At 57.3% G+C, this 23,213-nt stretch overlaps 1 protein-coding gene across 1 annotated transcript; it reads left to right on the top strand.

Moving 5' to 3' along the window:
* Positions 1 to 282: 282 nt before the first annotated feature.
* On the top strand, positions 283 to 22,131 carry IL2RB (interleukin 2 receptor subunit beta). Its single transcript, XM_030815617.1, has 10 exons — positions 283 to 374; positions 5,999 to 6,119; positions 6,558 to 6,672; positions 7,681 to 7,759; positions 10,946 to 11,051; positions 12,434 to 12,582; positions 13,767 to 13,932; positions 14,713 to 14,827; positions 17,695 to 17,779; positions 21,307 to 22,131. Exons 2-10 carry the CDS (start codon positions 6,032 to 6,034, stop codon positions 22,057 to 22,059), a joined length of 1,656 nt encoding a protein of 551 aa, XP_030671477.1. The 5' UTR covers positions 283 to 374; positions 5,999 to 6,031; the 3' UTR covers positions 22,060 to 22,131.
* Positions 22,132 to 23,213: the final 1,082 nt, after the last annotated feature.

Raw genomic sequence — 23,213 nt, forward strand, 5'->3', positions numbered from 1 at the left:
TTGGCTCCTGTGTGCAGCTAGGCTCCTATTTGACTGTGTGTGAGCGTGTGTGTGTGTGCGCGCGCGTGTGTGTGTGTGTGTGTGTGTGTCTGTGCCGCCCCCAGCGTAGGAGGCAGATCTTTATCTGGCCCTGGGTGCTTGAGGAGTTTCAGGCTTTCTCATAAGCTTCGTCTCCCCGCCTCTCCACCCCAGGCCTTGCCCCTCTATCCCCTGCACAGGAAGTGAGCTGGCTCTGGGCTTTTAGTCTTTGCGGCCCCAGCAGCCGCAGCCGTCTCCTGGGCCAGAGCTGAGCAGGGCCCTGGAGAGATGGCCACGGTCCCAGCAGCGGGGAGGACTGGAGAGTGCGCGCTGCCACCACCCCATGTCTCAGCCAGGTGATGCCCCCCTGCCTCCCTCCCGGCCCCTGTGGACCAGCCAGGGGGCTGGGAGTGAAAGTCACAGAGAAGACTTTCAGCTCTGACTCAGTTCCCCCAGCAGTTTCTGCCTGAACTCCCATCCCCTAACTTTATCTTAGAATTCCCCTGGGGAGGGAGTGGGCCCAGCTCTCACGGCTCCTGGCTTGTGGAAAAAGCGGTCCCCAGTCCCAGGTCACCTCTCCTTCCCAACCCATTCAGGGGAGGCTAGGGACTGCTGTGGGATGAGGGGCTTCCCTGGGCCCTGTGTGCTGGGCCCCCAACCCGAAGAGGTAGAGAAGGGGTGGGTGGATAGCCTGGGTGCCCGGAGAGGGTACGGGATATGGGGTGGGACAGGCAGGAGTCCCCTCCTGACCTCTGTGGAGTGGGGCCCATATACTGGGGGAGGCAGCCCTGTGTCGACTGCTCATCAGGAGGCTTTGTGGAGTAAGTGGGGAGAGAAGGGTCCCCTTGGAGAGCCATCTATGAAGTGAAGTTGCTGCGAGGCCTCTGGGAGCCCCAGGCTGGAGGCAGAGCCCTGGGTTTGAGTCTGGGTTTGTCCCTCCTTTGGCTGCATGACTAGACAGGTGAGTAGCATCTCCAGACATTGGGGATGGGACCCCATCTTTGGGGCTGCCTGGAGCTCATGCTCTCTCCTCTCCTGGGGGCCGAAGCCTCCCACCCTTAACTGTGTTCGTAGCACCTCAGGGGAGGGAGGTGGAGTGAGGGGCTGAGCTATCCCCAAGGGTCCCCTTCCTTCCCCCAGAGCCAGGGTCCCGCATCCAGCTGGAGAAGCCCCTGAAGTTAAATAGCAAGAGACAAGCACTGTGTATGGGAGCTGGGGGTGGCAGGTGGAGGTGGCCAGAGGGGACGAGGGGACATAGGCCCCATCGAGTTCGGAGGTCAGGTGGGATGCACCATGGGCTCCCGAGCTCCTGCTTTACCGCCCTGCCCCAGCCACCATGTACCCCTGATGGCAGCAGGGGCCCCAAACTGCACCTAACCAGGTTCAAATCCCAGCTGTATGCCCTTCTTGCCTGGGCGAGAGGTTGACCTGTTTCTCAGTCTCCTTATCTGGCAAAAAGGAGGCATACTAGAGCCTCCTCATGGGGCTGTAGGGAGGGCTAAACGCTGAACTACCCCCGAGCGATCAGGGCAGGCAGTGTAGGCAGAGAGAGAGCAGGCACCAGTCCCTGTCCCCAGCAGCATCTCTCTGGAGATCAGATGGCTGGGGTCAGCCGCTCCGGGCTTCAGTTCTGGCATGGATCAAATGGGGCAGCGAGACCCACCTTGCAGGGCTGTGGTGGGGACGTAGGCATCCATGGGTGTGACCAGTTTCAGAGTCATGAACCACAGGGCACGTGTGGGTGTGCCTGAGGACCCAGGAGGGGGTGCTCAAACTCGAGGTCCTGGGCTCCACTTGCTGTCACCCGAGGCTGGGCTTCTCCTCGCCGTGGGACCTTAAGTGGGTTCCTTGGACTCCCTGAGGCTCAGCTTCCCCCTTGGAGAATGAGGGTGCAGCCTCAGTGACCGCCAGGCGCTCCCTCAGCTCTGTACCCCTCTGGCACCCTCACGCCATCCTCCCATGGACTCTGCCCTCTCCGAGCATCGCTGTACCCCTGGGCTCCAGGCGGCGGGAAGCAGACTCCAGATGGCGCTTTCTCCTCCTGCCTGGCTGCCTCTAGGCTGGGCCTGTGGTTTGCCCCTAACCTTCCTTTGACCTTGCACCCCTTTGTCCCCCAGCACCTTCCTCACACACTGGGGCTCTCTGCAGGTCCTGTCCTGGGCATGGGGTCATGGGGTCATCCTGAGGCTGGGTCCGACCTGGGGTGACACCCACACAAAACATTGATGGTCCCCTTGCCCCACGGCCAGGCTGGCATGATTGAGCGTGAAGGGGCACAGGGGCTGTGGGAGTCCCCTGGTTGGGCTATGCACCCTTTGGGGTCCCAACCCTATGCCCTCTGCTATTGGGGTATCCCAAGAAAGAGGTGATCAGCCCCCACCCTGGGGAGCTCACCCTCCTGTGGAGACGGTGGGCCAAGCAAAGGTGAGCCCCTGGTACCCAGAATAAGCACCTGCCAGTCTGTCTGTGAGCTGCTGGGCCCTGACTCCCAGGACAGAGAGGGTGGCAGCCTTACCTCTGGGACCAGTGTTACCTCTGGGACCAGTGTCTGGCAGGGTGGGACAGCATGAGAGAGTGAGCCTGGAGCCCTAGCTCCGCCTCTTACTGTGTATATGACCCTGGGCGAGTTAGGGACTTGGAGCCTTAGTTTCCTCATCTGTAGAATGGGATAATAAAGCCGTTGGGCAGCTTAGATGAGCTGGCATATGTGAGGCACTTGGCCCTAGGCCTGGCATAGAGTATGTGCTCAGTACGCATAACGAGTGTTATTAGATCACCAGTGCATATTTACCGTCGTGTGAGCTGTCGTGGTGGGAAGACGCGTCTGGGGAGTTCTGGGAGGGGAGGATCCCTGCCTGGGCACTGGGCAGTCTGCCCTGACTCAGATTCCAGAAAGGCCTCTTATCCACTGCATGACCTTAGGCAACGCACTTCACCTCTGTGTGCCTCCGTTTCCTCATTGGAAAATGGGGATAATAAGAGTATCCCCTCCAGAGGCCCTTATTGCCGCATTTAAAGAGTTTTAAATGGAGCCTGGCTTACAGTAACCTGTCAGCCAATGGTTTTGGCATGGTTAAGGGGGTGGCAGAGCAGCATGGAGGTGGGTTCTGATCCCAGCACAGTGCTAGGCTCCTGATGTGACTTTCAGCAAGTCTTTCCCACTTCTGCACCTCAATGTTCTCAAATGTAGAACAAGGGACTGTGCTTGCTCAGAGAGCCTTTGCAGCTGTGACAATGTGTAAGCCTCTGACTCTTACTCCTGTGATATCTGCCTTAGGAGATGGAACCCATGGCTTTTGGGGCCAGGGCGTGGGTCCCAGCTCCATGGTGGCTCTGATGTAAGCCACGAGACAATCCAGGGCCATCTAAAGAGCTCTGCTTTTCTTTGCAGTACTGAGGCCTCTGACCACACTCACTCATTTCACTACATTTATTGAGCACCGACTGTGTGCCTGGCCCTGTGCTCAGCAGTCCCTGGAGCGAGTGTGCTGGTGGGCCAGCCCCTGGCCAATGCTGGCTCTGCTGCTGCCAGACTAGAGGGAGGAGCAAGGCGCTCAGAAGAGGAAGCCCTCGCCCTCCATCACGGAAATCAGGGAAGGCTTCATGGAAAAAGGCATGAGGGCCTGTTTGAAATGGGCTTGAAGGATGGCAGGATCTGTAGGGGACCCAGGGAAAGGATAGACTTGGGAAGGACCTTTGGAGGGTGAGTGTGAGTTTCCTGGTCACCTGGAGCCACTGGCTTGTGCAGGCAAGTAGGTGCAGTGTGTGTGTGCCTTGGCCTGGGTACATGCACCTGCTCCCGTGAGGGCAGAGTCTGGAAGGGTGGGCTGACCTCATCCCGGTCCCAGAAAGCCTTGAAAATGGGAATTTAGGCTTTGGTTGCAACAGGGCCACTGCAGGTTCCTGGGCAGGGAGGTGGGTGGTTGGAGGCAGGCTTCAGGGAAGGCAGGTGAGAGCCTGCAGATGGGGTGGTGCCGTCGTCTGGGCTGGAACAGCACGAGGCTGGCCTGGTGAGGGTGGGGAAGAGACAACAAGTAGTCATTGGACTGTCCTGCTGTCTAAGGAGTGTCCTGACTGGCTAGGTATGGGGGCAGAGGTCCCCTGGAACAGGAAGGGTACAGTTGTCCCAGAACTGAAAGTCAGATAGGAGAAGAGCTGGGGATGAGCTGGGTTTTTGCCAGGTCCAGGAGCATCCCCTGCGAGGGGGTCCTGCAGACCATCGGGAGGGACGTGGAGGCTTGGGGCTGAGCTGGAGAAAGACCCTTGGAAGCTGAGGGCTGGAGCCAGTGAGAGGCTCAAAGAGAGAAGGGAAGGGGAGTGAGAGCTTGAGTTTGGAGCTGCTGGAGAAGGGGGAACAGGGGGGAGAAAGCCCAACACTCAGGGGCCTTGGAAGCTCTTGAGATGGAAGAGCAGGAGGGAGGGAAGGACGCTCCACCTCCTCCGCATCTCTCAACTCACCTGCTCCTCTCCCCTCTGCCCCTGCCCCCTCTGACTGGGGCCACCCTCATCTTTCCCTGGAAGCCTCCTCCTCATCTCCCTGCCTCCCCCTTTGCCTGCTCCAAACACCTCTCCTGGAAGCAGTCCCGTTATCTTCCCCAAATGACCACGCGCTCACTTTCTCATTCCCCTCCGCACACCCAGCCCCTGCAGAGGGTGGGGGCACCTACGTTTCTTTCCCGTTTCCACTGCGACAGTCGTGGTCTCGCCTCATCTGTGTGCTGAACGGGAGCTTCCATGGTCGGCTGGAGGTTCCCTGAAAAGCAAGGCTTTGTCTCAAAAAAAAAAAAAAAAAAAAAAAGGCGCCGGCCAGTGGCCAGCCAGTGCATAATACGCACTCCGGGAAACCTTTTGAGCCTCCCTCTGACAGGGCTGGCTTAGAGATTTCATGTCTCTTTCCTCCCTGGGGTATAATCTGGGTGACCAATCTGCCCCTGCCTCCAGGGAGCTTCCAGACAGGTAGGGGAATACGAGTATGGACAAGGTCCTCCGTAATGGCTACTGCAGCCCTCTGTGCCTCAGTTTCCCCGTCCTCTAGGGATTTTCTGCTTCTCCGAGTTCATGTCCTGATGCCTTCACACCCCTGCCTCAACTCCCTCGAGGGAGAGTGAGGGGCAGAGGCAGGGGCTAGCCTCAGAGCCCTCTGGAAGCCCCTCTGCCTGCTGACTTTAGCTCTGTCTATATTTATTCCATCACTTGTTTGTTCAAGAATTTTTTTTTTGCCAGATGCCTACTATATGCCGGGCACTCTTCTAGGAATTGTGGACCTAGCAATGAACAAAACACAAAAATACATGTCCTTAGTGAGCTTACGTGACTCTGTGTGTGTTTGTGAAGAGAGATAGAGGAAAACATAAATCAGTCAGTAAACAACAAATAAATAATGCTGTGATGAAAATGTGGGGGGGTGGTGAGTAACAAAGGGTGCTTCTTTTATTTTTTTTGAGACAGAGTCTTACTCTGTCATCCAGGCTGGAGTGCAGTGGCGCCATCTCGGCTCACTGCAACCTCTGCCTCCCGGGTTCAAGCAATTCTCCTGTCTCAGCCTCCTGAGTAGCTGGGACTACAGGTGCCCACCACCATGCCCGGCTAATTTTTGTAGTTTTAATAGAGACGGGGTTTCACCATATTGGTCAGGCTGGTCTCAAATTCCTGACCTCAGGTGATTCGTCTGCCTCGACCTCCCAAAGTGCTGGGATTACAGGCGTGAGCCACACGCCTGGCCATGACAGGTGCTTCTTTATGTAGTCTAGTCAAAGAAGAACTCTCGAAGGAGGCAGCAGTTGAACAGAAACTTGAAGGAAGGGTGTGAGCCTGTGTGGGGTGGTGGGACTAGCAGGTGCAAAGGCCCCGGGGCTGGACTGAGCTGGCACCGAGGAGTGCAGACCATGCACACTGAGGGGGTGGGCCCAGCCTGCCTCTAGGGGCAGCGAGGCCTGGGATGTGTATTTACGTGTGCTCTCTCTTTCTCCTCTCCTGCCAGGGCTTCCTTCCTCGGCTCCACCCTGTGGATGTAATGGCGGCCGCTGCTCTGTCCTGGCGTCTGCCCCTCCTCATCCTCCTCCTGCCCCTCGCTACCCCTTGGGCATCTGCAGCCGTGAATGGTAAGGACCCTGACATTTGGACAGCCATGCTTTCCCTATGGGGAGATGGCTAAGGCCCTGCTAAAGCCTCTTCCCAGAAGGGGATGGGGCCAGAGACCAGGTGTCCACCTCCCGCCTCACCCTCTGTCCTGGACCCCTGCCCTGGCATGCATGCACAAATGCACACACACAGACACACACACACACACCTGCCTCTCCAAGCCACAGGCATGTGCTACTTTCTGTCCCTGCCTTGCGTTAGTTTGCCTGTAGGAACTTGCAGCCTCTGGGGCTCCATTTCTTCCTCTCTGATGTGGGTCCATGAATCCCTTCTCTGCTCGCCAGAGTTACCCACCTCCTCCTCTGGCAAGCGTGGGTGCCAGGTGCAGGGGCAGCGTGCATGTCTTGGGGGGCCGTGGGCACCTGCAGTCAGCACTCACTCCTTGTCTTGCCCGGCAGGCACTTCCCAGTTCACATGCTTCTACAACTCGAGAGCCAACATCTCCTGTGTCTGGAGCCAAGATGGGGCCCTGCAGGACACTTCCTGCCAAGTCCATGCCTGGCCGGACAGACGGTGAGTCCACTGGCCACACTGCAGAATCTTAGGATGGTGGGATCTCATTTTCTGGATCCTATACATTGGACTCCAAGGAGTCAGCATTTACAGAATCTTGGACTAATGGGACCCACAGACTCTTCGAATCACAGGAGTTGGGGCCCAGACCTGGAATCAAGGGATTGTTTAAGGGAATTTGGGAGTCAGCTATTTAGACTTCTAGAACCTGGGTGGAGTCCAGGCTGCTGTGGAGGGGCTGGGGATGAACTGGAAAGGGTAGTTTGGGGACACTGAGCTGCAAGCCTGCTATGCCAAGGCTGGACTCCACTCTAGAGGCAAGCAGAGAGGAAGTGGGGAGAAAGGAGGGTCCCCAAGCTTTTTGGATAATCTCGGATTTTGAGAGACCTTGCAGGCAGCTGTGGGGACAGGGAACCTGGGAGTGGTTGGGGTGCCTGGTGGATGGGAGAGAGATGTCACTGTGATGTAAACATCTAGGCGGCCAGTGAGTGAGGGACTGACCCCAGGTAGGCTTGATGGGGTCAGGGAGAAGGGGAAGGCCACAAAGAGGTGGCTGGGCCCAGGTGGATTCCATAGGGTGTGGGGTGGGGGAAAATGGGGAGGGAGATGGAGGGGCAAGGCAGGTTCGGGCCCTGGCTTCTGGGCGGGTGGTGATTCCACAGGGCTCTGAAGGCCTAATTAAGGATCTGTCTTCATCCTAAGCCTCATGGAGCTTTGGAGGGCTCTAGGTGGGGAGGACTGCCTGTCTTGAAGTGGTTTGTGTTTCTAGATCACTCCAGCTGCCATGGGACCAGGCTGGGATGAGGGGGCAGGACAAGGTGCCCATGAGGGAGGAATACCACGGAGCCAGTGGGGGAGGCAGTGCCCCTCACAGTGGTTGGCACAGGGGCCCCAGCCTGGCCTTGCTGCCTGGTGCCATCCTCGCAGCAGAGAGATCTGAGAAGAGTCCCTTGGGCCAGCTGTGTGGGTCCTTCCTGTTCTTCTAAAGAGGGTCTTTTGCCACGAAAGGTGGTGGAACCAAACCTGTGAGCTGCTCCCCGTGAGTCAAGCATCCTGGGCCTGCAACCTGATCCTTGGAGCCCCAGATGTGAGTAGCCCACCCGGGGAGAGAGTGCAGGGAGAGGGTGGTCTCCCAGCTCTGGGCTGCGATCTCAGGGTGGGCCGGATGCCAGGGGAAGAGCTGAGGCCCGATGGCCGGGGCTGTGGCCAAGCAGGATGCCCAGCGCTGAGCAGGAGGCAGAGAAAAACAGGTGACACCCCAGGGCGTGGACTCAGGCCTGCCCCAGGGCCGACGGACCCTCTGTATGTGAGGCATCTGCCATTCTGCCTCTGCTCCTGCTGTCTCCCCTGCGCTTTGTGGGTCCTGTGACACTTGTGTTCCTTATCAAGTAAGATGGCACTCCAGTAACTGTAATGACCACACCCAGCTCTTCCTGGGGTCTTGGCAGTGCAGCGCAGTGTGGGGGGTGAAGGGTGTAGACTTTGGAGCTGGATGCTCCAGCCCTGGCTCCGCCAGCTGGCTGACATTGGGCAACCCCTGTGCCCCAGTCTCCCCTTCTGTAAAATGGGCATAATAATGGCACCTACCTGGTTGGGTCAAGGCCCAACAAGGGCCTTGTTTTTCAGGCCCTCCCCAGCCTGAAGGTGGGACCTCACCAGGGACCCGCCTCCTTCTGCCCAGGGTGCTCGGGCCAAGGCGCATCTGCAGGCCAGTGCCAAGCTGCCCCCTGCACCCCCGTGGCTTCCCACCCCCCTGTGCTCATTGGTGCCTAAAGTCCAGAGGGGGCCGAGGCAGCTGGGGCCAGTGAGTCGGTGCTGCCTCGAGCATGCCAGGCTGTGGTAGTGCCTGGGCTTGGCCCCGCTCTGAGATTGGAGTGGGCACTGGAGCAGGAGGAGGCCAGACAGTGGGAGCAGACACCCCTGAGCTTGCAGGGGCAGCAGAGATGCCTGGGTCCTGGCTTGGGCAGCTGCAGCTGCCCCAGGAGAGCTCCTGGCTACCTCGGAAGGGGCGGGGGTCCCGCTTGTCCCCGACTCGCACTGGATCCATGGAGCGTGTAGCCCTGACTGTGCCTCCAGGATCAGATCGGGTGCCAGAAGCAGGGGAGAGGCCAAGCAGTGGGAACAGACAGCTCTGAGCCTGCGGAGGCAGGGGGGACCTTCCCAGCCCCTGAGAGTGCAGGGATGCCTGGGTCCACAGCCACAACTTGGGTAGCCGCAGCTGTGCCCAGGAGGGTGGGTCTCCTGCGTGCTCCCTGCTTGCAAGGTCACCTGGAGGCTTGGGTTTGGACCAGGGCCCCTGAGAGTGCAGGGACACCTGGCTCTGCGACTTGGTGGCTGCAGCTGCACCCAGGAGAGCGGGGCTCTTGCCTGATCCCAGCCCCCAAGAGCACCAGGAGGCCTGGGTCCACAGCCAAGACTTAGGCAGCTGCAGCCCTGCCTGGGAGGGCAGGGCTCCTACCTGCTCCGTGGAGCAGGAGACCCCGGCTACGCCTCCCCGCTGCAGCCAGAGTTTTAGCAGCGGCCACTCCAGATGGGCAGCTGCTGCCTTCACCTACAGCCTCATAGGTAAACATCAGCACTGTCCCCTTCTTACCAATGAAGACACTGAGGCTCAAAGAGGTATGGTCCCTGCCCAAGGTCACACAGCCAGGAAGTACAAAGCTGGGATTGAACCCAGGCCTGTGGGCTCCCAGTTCGGGCTTCTCACCGTTGCATTAGGCTGCCTCTTGCAGGGCATATGGCCATGTCCATATGGGTGTACATCAAATTATTGTCTGTCAAAGCCTCCTGGGCAGCAGCGGGCTCCAAGGACACCCGGACCACATCTTCCAACCATCATCAGGTTATATGTCTTCTTGAGGGGCAGGAGAGTGTGAAGATGGAGTCCCACAGTGTAGCTGATAAAATCACAGCCTCTGGAACCAGATGCTGTGCCCGTGCAGGGAGCTCTGTAGGTGGCCTGGTTTCTGATCCTGGCTCCACCATTTCTTAGCTGTGTGACCTCAGGCAAGTCTCTAAGGCTCTCTGTGCTTCAGTCTCCTCAGCTATAGAATGGAAATAGTGACAGTGCGTGTGCCCAAGGGTGTTGAGAGAATTAAATGAGACAATATATGTAAAGTGCTCTCAAGAGTACCTGGCACAGTGTGAGTGATCATGCGAATGTATGATTGGCAATATTTTTATAACAATAATAGTAATAACAATAATAATGAGACTACTATTATCTGGGAAAATCTAGCCCCCATAGCAGCTATAAGAAGGCTAGGACAGGGTCTATGGGGTGGAGAGGAACTGGCCAGTTTGGGGAATTCCAATGATCAGGTTTAAGGTTTGCTCATAGTGGGTCTTATGCAGATCAGAGGGGCTGTGCCCAAGGTCCTGGCCCTGAAATCAGCATCCTGGACCCCAGATCCTAAGAGGCCTGCGCTAGAGCTTCCTCCCACAGGGCTGCTGGGCTGCAGGGTTGGCACCTGCCCAGTGGGAGGATGCCTTAAGCTGCTCACTCGGCAGCCCTCTGTCAGGCATGACAAGCCAGGACTCGGAGATGCAGTCACACTGTAGGGGGACACAGAGGGCCTGGGTTTAAACCTGGGCTCCCCTGCTGTCCATCTGCATGACCTGGGGCAGGTCCCTTGACCAGCCCAAGCCTCAGCCTCCCCACCCATACCATGGGATGGCTGCTGTGTGCACTGAGGGGCTAAGGCATCTGAGCAGTGACTGCTCACAGGAAAATGCTCAATACCTGGCCATTTTCTTCCAGCAAATTCAAGGCATAGGGATGGGGAGAGATAGGGGAGGGGAGGGCCTTTCACACTAAAAAATGTTAAACAGGTATAGTTCCAGACCTGTACCTTTGTGGGGGCTCACCAGCTTGCATGCCTCCTGTGACAGGGAGCTCACTCCCTCTCAAGGTAGCTCACTTCATTTTAGATCAGGCATTGGTAAACTACCTTGATCCATGGGCCATATCCAGCCCATTGCTTGTGTTTGTAAATAAAGTTTTATTGGAACATGGCCCTGATATTCATTTACATGTTGTCTGTGTCTGCTTCATACTACAGTGGCGGAGTTGAGTCATCGTGACAGAGACCGTGTGGCCTGTAAAGCCAAAAATAGTTACTATGTGGCCTTTTACAGAAAACGTTTGCTGCCCCTGCCTTGGGTGGCAGGGCATGTGGAGAGGCCCCCAATATTCCCGGGTCATCCCGGTGGCCTCCTCCTTCCCCTGCCCCTAGCTGCTAGAAGCTTCACCCCTGCCCTCCTTCCCTTGCAGTCTCAGAAGCTGACTGCCGTGGACATCGTCACCCTGAGGGTGATGTGCCGTGAAGGGGTGCGATGGAGGATGATGGCCATCCAGGACTTCAAACCCTTTGAGAACCGTGAGTGAGGAAGCCAGGGTGGCGCTGGGGCAGGGCTGGGCACCTCCTTCCTCCCACCTCCTCTGGGATCCTCTCTGCTCCATCCTCTCTCCCCCGCAGCTTCCACACCCACATCTGACCACCTCACTGCCCGCTGTTCTCGGGGTGACGTCCTGGCTCCGTACTCTGGCATTCAAGGCTGCTCAGGATCCAGCCCTGGGCCTCTTCCCTGGCACTCCTCCTCTTGCGGCCTATATTTCTGCTACAGCCAAAGGCCAGCTCTCCAAACCCACCTTGCCTATCCTTGCCTCTGAGCCCTTGCACATGCCGATCCCACTGCCTGGAAGGCTCTTTACACCTGGAAAATTCCCACTCATGTTTTGAGGCTTAGTTGAGAGTCACTTCCTCCAGGAGGCCTTCCTAGACTCCCCTAGCCCTTTGTACCTCCTCTTTCTGGGAATGTATGTCCCGGGTTGTCACTGCCTGATTGTAGGTCTGTCTCTTTCACTGGGCTGTGAGCACCCTGAAGGCAGAGTCTCTGCCACCCCTGTGTCTCTTTGCCACGCACCCAGCACTAGGTCTCATCAGGACAGTGGTCTGGGAAGGTTTTTGAATGCCTGAGCGACTGCCTGCTGATCTTGGGGCCCATCTCCAGGGAAGCAGTGGGGTAGAAAGTGAGAGTCAGGCCTGAACTGGGTGTGATCTGACTGGCAGACCATCGAACCTTTCTGAGCCTGAGTTTTGGGGAGAATCGGAGTCACCTACCCACCAGGCTTGTAAGGCATCTTTGAACTGAGACACAGAAACTGCTTACCATGTAGTCAGCACTCAGCATCTGCTTATCACTTATGTGGTTCTATAGAGTCTCAGAAGTATAGAAACTGAGATTCATTTAACTTCAGAATCACACAGTGTTATAATCATCACACTTAAAATAAATGAGATGATCCATGGAAAGCTCTCAGGTCAATTCTACGTGCAGAGAAAAGCTGCCGTGAGTTATTCATCCAGCAGCTACTGAATCAAGTGCCAGGTAATCTTCCAGGTGCCAAGGACACAGCAAACAACCGAGTCCCTACCCTCGGGGAGCTCACAGTCTGCTGGGGGAGACAGAAAATGAATAAAGAAACCAAACCATGTATTTCATAGGTCAGATGATGATAAGCACTGGGAATAAAAATGAAACAGGCAAGGGGGATGCAGAGTGGTGAGTGGTTAAGGAAGGCTTCTCTGAAGAGGTGATCATTGAGAGACGCCTGGAGGCAGTGAGGGAGCAGGTCCTGGGGCTTTGGGTCAGGGGGTAGGGGAGTTGGTAGCATGTGCCAGGAGGGAGGAGTGGCAGGTACAAAGTGGGAGTTGGAGGTCATGGCTGACTGCTCTCCTGTCCCCCCTCTGGTCTCCAGTTCGCCTGATGGCCCCCATCTCCCTCCAAGTCGTCCACGTGGAGACCCACAGATGCAACATAAGCTGGGAAATCTCCCAAGCCTCCCACTACTTTGAAAGACACCTGGAGTTCGAGGCCCGGACGCTGTCCCCAGGCCACACCTGGGAGGTGAGAATGTGGCCCAGTCCCCACCTGCCCTGGTTCCTCCTTCCTGTCCTCGTCCATGTCCTGTCCCTTTTTCATTGTCCCTTTTCAGGTGGATGGTGGGTGGCTGAGTCCACTCCTGTGCTCTTTCTGCACTGCCTGGGGCTGCCTCCCCGACTTCCACGTCCTTATCTAGCCCCCTTAATCCTGGGGATCCGGCTGGCAGCAGGTTCCAGGCTGACACCAGGGAAATACTCAGAAAGCCAGGAGACAGGCAGCTGCCCAGCCCCATGGGCTTTCAGAGGCCAGGGAAGCCACCCCTCCACGTGTCAAAGCCCATCTGCTCCACATCTGTGCGGGCCTGTTGCTTATCCATTCACTTGCACTCATTTCTTTATTCACTCAACTGCTCAGTCAACAAATATTTGCTGAGCACCTACTATGCACTGGATGATGGGGAGAGAGTGGAGGGTGAGCTCAGCAAACTTCCACTCTCAGGAGTCTCAGACTGGGGCAGGGCAGGCAGGCAGTCAGTCAGCAGATGTAGCCACAGGGTCTGGGATAGTGAGGCACCGGGATGGTGATAAGTTCCATCAAGAAAACCCAACGGGGCAAGGTATTTGACAGTGACTGGCCCAGGCTACTTCAGACTCAGGTGACCAGGGAAGGCCCCTTGGACACCTGGGCGTCCAGAAGGAGCTGACCTGCAGAGATCTGGGGAGAAGTTTTGCAAAATTAGAAAGACCTGCCACAGCAAATGCAGGATGCTGCTATATGTCTGGGGAGCAGGAGGAGGCAAAAAGAGCGTCCTAGGGTGGGAGAGGTGTGCGGGGATGTCCCGCTTTCTGGTCCTGTGGCGATTAGACTGCAGCAGGGCATGGTGGGAACCAGAGACCAGCTGCAGGCTTGGGAGAGGGTGGCAGCTCAGGCCTGGGGTGAGTGCACCAGGGAGAGAGGGGGATGGTTCTGGAATGGCTGTGGAGGTGGAACCAGGTTCTGGAGGTGGAACCAGCTGATTAGCTGATGACTTGGGCTTTAGGGGATGACCCTGGGGTTTGAGGCCCCAGCAACTGGGTAGTGAGGGCGCTTTGGGTGGCAGGGAAGGGGGGGTGCAGCTGGCGGGGGTTGAGGAGGGTGCTGTGGTGATCAGCCTCCTGGCCCTGCCATGGGAGGTGAGGTGGGCACTGACAGTCCTGTCTCTGACCCAGGAGGCCCCCCTCCTGATCCTCAAGCAGAAGCAGGAATGGATCTACCTGGAGACGCTCACCCCAGACACCCAGTATGAGTTTCAGGTGCGGGTCAAGCCTCTGCAAGGCGAGTTCACGACCTGGAGCCCCTGGAGCCAGCCCCTGGCCTTCAGGACAAAGCCTGCAGGTACTGGTGGGCAGCAAGGGCGGGAGGGGGCTCAGGCAGGAGGGGGTGGCTGGGGGAGGAGCTGCTCCATTCTCTCCCCGTCTGGGGTGAGGGTACAGTAGTCAGCTCCATCCCTCACTTGCTGTAACCCTGCAGGGGGCTGCTTTTCAGACAGGAACAGGGGTTCAGTGAGGGGACGGGGCTTGCCATGGGCCTTGTGAGTTGGGGAGGGGCAGAAAGGCTGTTTTGACTTTTCTCCACCCTGAAATCTCTAACTCCTGGTTTCTGCTGGGGCTAGGGGTGGCTGCTTTCACCTCTCGGCCTGATCTGTGAAATGGGTACAGATGGGCAGAGCTGCTGTGAGGAAGGCATGTGATGTCCCGGCAGCCTGGCCCTCAGCAGGTCTGCTGGGCGCCTGTCCCTCATCGCATCACATTTTGAGTTCAAGCCCAGGCAAGACCTGGGGTCCTCTAAGTGGTGCTTGGAGGGAGGTGGAGAGAGGGGTGTAGCCAGCTGGAGCCCAGGCTGCTGCGGGGGCGGTGGGGGAGCTTAGGCTCACCAGGTGGGCCCATGGGATCTGTCTGGAGCCAGAGGAGCTCTTGGAATGCCACCCTGTCATTTCTTTTTAGCATCAAATCTGGCTTCCCAGAGAGGATGAGCTTAGCAGAACCCTGTCCCCAGCCCCCCAGACGCAGGCCTGCCTGGCAGGGCCCTGGGTGGGGGTGTTGGGGTGACTGACCCAGGGTGAGTGAGGGCACTTCTCTAACCCCTCTCCTTGCTGTTTCTCCCACCCCTGGGCAGCCCTGGGGAAGGACACCATTCCGTGGCTCGGCCACCTCCTCGTGGGCCTCAGCGGGACCTTTGGCTTCATCGTCTTAGTGTACTTGCTGATCAACTGCGGGAACACCGGGCCGTGGTAAGAAGGTTCTCCTCCCCTTCCTTCGTGCTCCCACCCCTCCAACATGCACACACATGCACACACGTACGTGCACATGCACACACACGCACACAAGCACACATACACACATGCACACACACACACACTCACATGCACACATGCCACCTTGCCAGGTCAGATTCTGGACCGAACCCCCTGCTCTGATAAACCCGTGCTTCCTCTACCCTCCAGAGAGTCCTCCCTGTCCAAAACCTGGCCTTTCCCTGTGTCCCATCCCCACAGGGGGAACCTGTGGAACCAACCTGAGGGGAAGGTGGGAGGTGCAGCCCTCCAGGGAGAGCCCCCGGGGACCTGTCCAGAACACTGCTGTCAGGACTGGGGGTGCCTGTGTGCACACGTCAGCTGTCTCTGTGTCTGGGTCCCCGCTGGTCCATCTAGGTCTGAATGTCATTCGCTTATTCCCGTATTCACTGAGTACCAGCTGCATGCCAGGTACAGCTCAAAGAGCTGGGAACACAGTGGCAGGCTGCATGCATGCACCCCAGCTCCAGGCAGCTCACGGCCCAGTGGGGGAAGGCAGACAGTCATGCAGGTGTGTAATGACACACCGGGATCAGGATGGCGGAGGAGGATGTCGATGTATTGCCATTCCTTAGGATCCATGGAAACCAGTTCCAGGACCCTCCCTACCCCCTGCAGATACTAAAGCTGGTGGATACTCAAGTGTCTGATTTTTATTTTATTTATTTATTTTTTATGAGACAGAGTCTCACTCTGTCACCTAGGCTGGAGTGCAGTGGCATGATCTTGACTCACTGCAACCTCCACCTCCAGGGTTCAAGCGATTCTCCTGCCTCATCCTCCCAAGTAGCTGGGACTACAGGCATACACCACGATGCTCGGCTAATTTTTTGTAATTTTAGTACAGACAGGGTTTCACCATGTTGGCCAAGCTGGTTTCAAACTCCTGACCTCAGGTGATCCACTCGCCTTGGCCTCCCAAAGTGCTAAGATTACAGGTTTGAACCCCCACACCCGGCCTCAAGTCCCTGATTTAACACAGCAGAGTATTTGCATGTAACCTACACACATCCTCCGAGACTTTAGGTCATCTCTAGATTACTTATAATACCTAATGCAATGTAAACACTATGTAAATGGTTGTTATGCTGTATTTTAAAAAATTGTATTATTTTTTATTGTTTTATTGCTATGAGGGTTTTTTTTCCTGAATATTTTTGACCAGAGATTGGCTGAATCCGTGAATGCAGAACCCACGGATACTGAGTGCTGATTGTATCAGGAGCAGACAACAGGGAGGGGAACCTTGGCTGGGGCGTGGCCAGGGCTGGTTTCCCTGAGGAAAGGATGATTCTGTTGAAATCTGTATCAGGAGCCCACGGGGGGTGTGGAGGGGATGGGAGAGTGTCCCAGGCAGAGGAAACAGCATGTGCAAAGGCCCTGGGCAGGAAGGAGGGAAGAAACTTCCAGGAACAGAGTGCAGGGGCGCTGGTGTGGCTGGAGACAGAAGCGGGTGGGGGAGGAGGCTGAACTTGAGCCTGGACATGTGGTGGCAGTGAGGCTTCCTGGGGCCTCAGGCCGTGGTGACGACTTGGGCTGTGTGCTGAGCAGTCATGGAGGGTTTCCCCAGGAGTGGGACAGGATCCACTTTACCCTCTGTGGCCCTGGCTGCTGTGTGGAGCGTGGCCTGGTGGAGGGCAAAGCGGTGAGGAGGTGACACTTCTGACCAGGGGATGTGGCCCCCTGATGAGAGCCCTGCTTCTCCCAAGAGTTTTGCAAAGCGTGCCTAGCTGTGTCACCTCACTTGACTTTCCACAGCACTGGGAAGGCAGTGAGTCAGGGGCTACCATTGCCTTTTAACTGATGCCAGGACTGGCCAGAGAAGTCAGCTGACTTGCCCAAGGTCACATAGCCAGTTTGTAGTGAGTGCTGCTCTCCTGACCCTCGTCCTGGAGCAGTGGTTCTCCGCAGTGTTCGGAGCCCCATTTCCTCTTTCCTCCCAAGAAGACAGGCATTCTTCCACCCACCCGTCCCCTCCGCCCATAGCTCCCCTGCAGGCCTTTGGGGAAACCATGTCCCTGTAGAGGGAGAGGTCCTCTCCCAGGCGTGGCTTCAGTGGCCTCCTGACTGCCCTCCTCCTTGTCGTTCTTGCGCCCCTTCAGTCCTTTCTCCACCATGTCATTCTCCTGTTTAACGCTCTTCAGAGGCCGCTTACTGTGCTGCAATACACCCTGGCCCTTGAGGGCCTCCACCAGCAGTGTGGAACCTTTGTGCAAATCAAAAATGGTGCCTCTTTCTTCAGGGTGAAGTACACAGGTTCCAGACACTCAGCTTGGCAACATGGGCTGGAATTCAGCCTCACTCACCACCACCTTTCCCACTCCCTGCCCAAGCCTAATGCCCTTGGGCAGTGTACAACCTGAACCACCATCCATGGCAGCCCTGACAAGAAAGCCTGTCTCCTGTCTCCCTCCTCCTGGTTCATTCCACTTTTTCTAGCCATCTCCATCCCTGACTGCTCTGGCTTGTGTGTTCACCCCCATTGACCCCCACCTCCCCATCTTGTGTAGCACTCTGCTCTCTGTCTCCACAGAATGAATGGTGGTGTTGCAGCATGCTTTGTGTCCATCTCCCCATCAGAACGTCAGCTCCTTGAAAGCAGGGACCTCCTCTGTTGGCCATTCTTGTCTCCCCAGTGCCCAACACAGCGTCCTCCCACAGTGAACCCTTAGTATCGGCAGCATAAATACATGAGTAAATGTGGCGTGGCTCCATGCCCAGCATCTAGAGCGGTGGCGCTGATGGCATAACGCCATGGCCCTTCCCTTTCTCACCCCGCTCCTTCCCTCCTCTCCTCTGTCCAGGCTGAAGAAGGTCCTGAAGTGTCACACCCCAGACCCCTCGAAGTTCTTTTCCCAGCTGAGCTCAGAGCATGGAGGAGATGTCCAGGTAGGAGGGCGGGGCGGGGAGACAGAGGTGGGCAGGGCTGTGAGTGGGATGAGGGGGTGGCAGGTTAGCAGCTAATTTTGTGTTTTGTGAGAGGAGACAAAACGCTGAAGTGAGCAGCCTCCAGGGTGGGCATGGGTCTCTTCTCCAGCTCTGGCACTTTCCATCTGAGCCAGACTGCCTGGGTTCTAATCCCAGCTCCACCACTTTCTGGCTGTGTGACCGTGGGCCTATAGAGCCTCCCCGGGCCTCAGTTTCCCCACCTGTTAGATGAGGAGAAAAACAGTGTTACTATGTGTCCTGCCCTGAGAACATTGCCACTGTGTTCAAAAGAACCCTATCAGGCTGGGTGCAGTGGCTCATGCCTGTAATCCTAGCACTTTAGGAGGCTGCGGCAGGTGGATCACGAGGTCAGGAGTTCCAGACCAGCCTGACCAACATGGTGAAACCCTGTCTCTACTAAAAATACAAAAATTAGCCGGGCGTGGTGGCGTGTGCCTGTAATCCCAGCTACTCAGGAGGCTGAGGCAGGGGAATCGCTTGAACCCAGGAGGCGGAGGTTACAGTGAGCTGGGATGGCCCCACTGCACTCCAGCCTGGGCGACAGAGTGAGACTCCATCTCAAAAAAAAAAAAAAAAAGTACCCTATCTGGTATTACCGTTGCCAGTGTGCTGAACGAACGGGACCTGCCAGCACAAGCTCTCTCCACCCTACTGTCTGTGCAGACATGCTCTGTGCTTCTTCTGTCCCTGCCCAAAATTCCTGAGCAGGCTCCATAACTTAGCACGGATACTAACAAGTCTTCCCATCACTTTGAGTCACAAAACACGGATTCATTTTTAAAGTGCCGGCCCACAGAGCAGTAATGCTCTAAACTCCATCTCAAATTCATCGTCTCCTCTTCCCTAGCCCATGCCCCCTTCAGGCAGGAAGCTTCAAAAATGAAGGGGGAACGTGGGGAGTACTTTTTACCACCCTAGCCCCACTCTAGGCTCCCAAGATTGGGGGGTGGGGATGAGGTAGGGGCAGAAGGAGGTCAAGAGGAGTGGCAGGGGAGGAAAGCCATGCCGGACCAGAGCTGTCATGACCTGGCTTTGGAGTTCTCTATCAGGGCTGATCAAGGGCCCCTTCTGGAATTCCTTGGAAAACTCCCAAGATGAGAATATCTTAGTTGCAGTGTTTTTTTTTTTTTTTTTTTTTTGAGACGGAGTCTTGCTCTGTCACCCAGGCTAGAGTGCAATGGCGTGACCTCAGCTCACTGCAAACTCCGCCTCCTGGGTTCAAGCGATTCTCCTGCCTCAGCCTCCCGAGTAGCTGGGCCTACAGGCACACACCACCACGCTTGGCTAATTCTTCTACTTTTAATAGAGACGGGGTTTTGCCATGTTGGCCAGGCTGGTATTGAACTCCTGATCTCAGGTGATCTGCCCGCCTCGGCCTCCCAAAGTGCTGGGATTACAGGCGTGAGCCACTGTGCCTGGCCATTAGTTGCAGTACTCTTAATGTGCAGGAATGTATTTCCTTAAAATTCTTCCCTCAGCCTTGAGGGTAGCAAGATTCCCATCTGTAAAGGTATTCAAACAGGCCATGGCTGCCTATGTGTCAGAAGCATAGAGATTGCCCCATCGAACTGGTCGGAGACTGCGCTAGATTAGCTGCATGCTCAGATACCTTCCAGCTTCAAGTCCTGATTCTATGAACCTAGAACACTGTGAGGTGGGAGCTGCAAACCATTCCAGCTTCCCATGAGGGCATCCTTGGGTCTAGTGTGTGGAGCGGGGTCCCAAGGAGGAAGGCATGATGTGGCTGGGGGTTAGGGCTGGCAAAGCGGGCCCCACCTTTTCTGCATCTGGGTGAGAGACCTACCCCTCTACCCCAGGACCCACAGGGGCCACAAGGCCCACCCCCGCTTCCCAGAGGATCCTGGAATGTGTGTGCGAGTGTGGGAGCGTGTGTGAGGGGCATGAGCTTCTCCTGAAGCCCCTTTCAGGGCATTGTGGGCAGAGGCTCAGGCCCAGGAAGTAGCCGGCCACAGGCAGTGGGCCCCTGGCTCACCGGCGCTGGCCACAGGCCTGGCTGCTCCCTCTCTGGCTGCACACTCGGGGCTGCTGCCTGGCCCTGCCCTTGCCCTGGGTATCATGAACCTCACCCGACCAGTGCTTTTTCCCTCTCTGCCCAGCCAGCGACCCCTCTTTGCCATCCTCAGTTTATCCTTTCTGCCTCTCTCAGCCTTTTCTTATGTGACATAACTCCTGGTTGCGGGAAGGGGGCGAATTTAATTGAGTGGCGTGTGCACGTGTGTGCATGTGTGCATGCATGTAAGCGTGTGTGTGTGTGTCTGTGGAGCAGCTGGCTCAGCCTCAGGGACTCCCCCTGGAGAGGAGAACTGGGCATGCGTTGCTGGTTCATTAATTCATCTGCAATAGATCCATGAGACCTGCCAGCCCTGTGCTGGGCACAGAGGCCTGGGGAGCCCACTGGGCCTGGCCCCTGTGCTTAGGGGGCACAGTCCAGCTGCTGAGGGTTCCCGGGACAGAGGGTTGTCAGGGCTCCCAAACTCACCCACCAGAGGCCCCTGCCACACTACTAGGAGGGCCTGCTGTCCCCCACTCTGCTGTGCAGTCTGTGTCTTACCCCGTTTCGGGTGTTTACATCTCCATTTGCTTACCTGATGTCTCCCTGGTGACCTGATGGGTGACAGCGAGGAAGTCAGGAGAGACGTGGCTAACTGTCATGGAAACTGAGGCCCAGAGAGGTGCAGGGCCCTGCCCAGGGTCACACAGTTAGTGAGTGCCAGGGCCAGGGCTAGAACCCGGGTCTTCCCACTCCTTGCCAGGGCTCTCTGGAATCCCGAGCAACTGAGTAGTGCTCTGATGGCCACTTTCCTCTCTCTGGGGATGGGAGGTGGAGGAGGTGGGGGTGGGGGCTGCAGGGAACTGGGGGAAAGGTGAATCAGGAAACCATCAGCTTCCCCAAGAGACGTTCCCACCACAGTGTAAGCGGAGACCCTGGGTCCCAGCTTTGCCACCTGCCAGTCTGTGATCGGGGCCAGGGCATGTCCCGTCTCTGGGCATCTGTAAGGTGAACAGGCTGTGCTCTCAGCACCCTTCTGCTTTGGCATGGGTGCATCGATTCACACACTTGTGCTAGTGCCCACTGGACAGTCTGAGGATTCTCTCCTTTCCTGGGTCCCCAGCATCTAGAACAGTGCCAGGCTCACAGCAGGTGCCCAATAAACAGTCACTCTTGAGCAGGCAAACATTCCTGGGCACTACTGGGAGCCAGGCAGGCCTGTGCTGGGCTGTGGGTCAGGCAGTCTTTCCCTGGCCTGGTGGCCCAGAGGGCTCCCCAAGCCAGTGGGTGGGTTGGGGAAGTGCGGGGCTATAGTCAGGGAGGGCTTCCTGGAGGGGGCAGCCCTGGGCCAACTGCTTCAGGAGGAGGAGGAGTTAGGAGCTGTTGAGAGTCCAGAGGAAGGGGTGGAGGGGGAAGGAAGCCCCCACTCACCCACCCCTGGCCTTTCTCCCACCAGAAGTGGCTGTCCTCGCCCTTCCCCTCATCGTCCTTCAGCCCTGGTGGCCTGGCGCCTGAGATCTCGCCACTAGAAGTGCTGGAGAGGGACAAGGCGACGCAGCTGCTCCTGCAGCAGGACAAGGTGCCTGAGCCCGCGTCCTTAAGCAGCAACCACTCGCTGACCAGCTGCTTCACCAACCAGGGTTACTTCTTCTTCCACCTTCCGGATGCCTTCGAGATAGAGGCCTGCCAGGTGTACTTTACTTACGACCCCTGCGCAGAGGAAGACCCTGATGAGGGTGGGGCCGGAGCACCCACAGGGTCTTCCCCCCAACCCCTGCAGCCTCTGTCAGGGGAGGACGATGCCTACTGCACCTTCCCCTCCAGGGATGACCTGCTGCTCTTCTCCCCCAGTCTCCTCGGTGGCCCCAGCCCCCCAAGCACTGCCCCTGGGGACAGCGGGGCTGGTGAAGAGAGGCTGCCCGCTTCCCTGCAAGAAAGAGTCCCCAGAGACTGGGACCCCCAGCCCCTGGGGCCTCCCACCCCAGGAGTCCCAGACCTGGTGGATTTTCAGCCACCCCCTGAGCTGGTGCTGCGAGAGGCTGTGGAGGAGGCCCCTGACCTTGGCCCCAGGGAGGGGGTCAGTTTCCCCTGGTCCAGGCCTCCCGGGCAGGGGGAGTTCAGGGCCCTTAATGCTCGCCTGCCCCTGAACACTGATGCCTACTTGTCCCTCCAAGAACTCCAGGGTCAGGACCCAACTCACTTGGTGTAGACAGATGGCCAGGGGTGGGAGGCAGGCAGCTGCCTGCTCTGTGCCGAGCCTGAGGAGGACCCTGTTGAGGGTCCTTAGTCCACTGCTGAGGACACTCAGTGTCCAGTCGCACCTGGACTTCTCCACCCAGATGGCCCCCACCCAGTCCTGCACACTTGGCACATCCATTTCCAAACCTCCATTGCTGCTCCCTGGCCCTGCTGCCCGAGCCAGGAACTGTGTGTGTTGCAGGGGGGCGGTAACTCCCCAACTCCCTCTTTAATCACAGAGTCCCACGAGTTTAGGCTCTGAAACATCGCTCCTCTCCAGCCCTGCAGCTATTCACCGATATCAGTCCTCACGGCTCTCCAGGGCTCCTTGCCCTGACCTCTTCCCTGGGTTTTCTGCCCCAGCCTCCTCCCCTCCCCTCCCCTCCCCTCCCCTCCCCCTCCCCCTCCCCCTCCACAAAGCAGTCTGAGCGTGCTTTCCAAAACCCAAATATGGCCGTGCTCCCCCTCGGTTCAAAACCTTGCATGGGTCCCACTGCCCTCAGCCCCGCTTCTCAGCCTGGTACTTGCACTTCTGGTGTCGTGTGGGGATAGCCCCTTCTGCAATCCTCCCTACCGTCCTCCTGAGCCACTCAGAGCTCCCTCACACACCCTCTGTTGCACGTGCTATTCCCTGGGCCTGCTGTGCCCTCCCCCTCATCTAGGTGACAAACTTCCCTGACTCTATAAAGTGCCGGTTTTGCTTCTCCTGGAGGGAAGCACTGCCTCCCTTAATCTGCCAGAAACTTCTAGCGTCAGTGCTGGAGGGAGAAGCTGTCAGGGACTCAGGGCGCCTGGAGAAAGAGGCCCTGTTACTATTTCCTTGGGATCTCTGAGACCTCACAGTGCTTGGCTGCTGCATCCTTTTTTTTTTTTTTTTGAGACGGAGTCTCGCTCTGTCGCCCAGGCTGGAGTGCAGTGGCGCAATCTCGGCTCACAGCAAGCTCCGCCTCCCGGATTCACGCCATTCTCCTGCCTCAGCCTCTCCGAGTAGGTGGGACTACAGGCGCCCGCCACCACGCCCGGCTAATTTTTTGTATTTTTGGTAGAGACGGGGTTTCACCGTGGTCTCCATCTCCTGACCTCGTGATCCGCCCGCCTCGGCCTCCCAAAATGCTGGGATTACAA

Source organism: Nomascus leucogenys, chromosome 7b (genome assembly GCF_006542625.1).
Source record: "Nomascus leucogenys isolate Asia chromosome 7b, Asia_NLE_v1, whole genome shotgun sequence".
Lineage (NCBI taxonomy): Eukaryota > Metazoa > Chordata > Mammalia > Primates > Hylobatidae > Nomascus > Nomascus leucogenys.

Bases quoted from the DNA above. Each gene is read 5' to 3' on its own strand.
- IL2RB (XM_030815617.1), top strand. From the start codon at position 6,032: ATGGCGGCCGCTGCTCTGTCCTGGCGTCTGCCCCTCCTCATCCTCCTC. The intron at 7,760-10,945 runs GTGAGTAGCCCA...CTTCCCTTGCAG, and splicing joins TGATCCTTGGAGCCCCAGAT to TCTCAGAAGCTGACTGCCGT. The intron at 13,933-14,712 runs GTACTGGTGGGC...ACCCCTGGGCAG, and splicing joins CTTCAGGACAAAGCCTGCAG to CCCTGGGGAAGGACACCATT.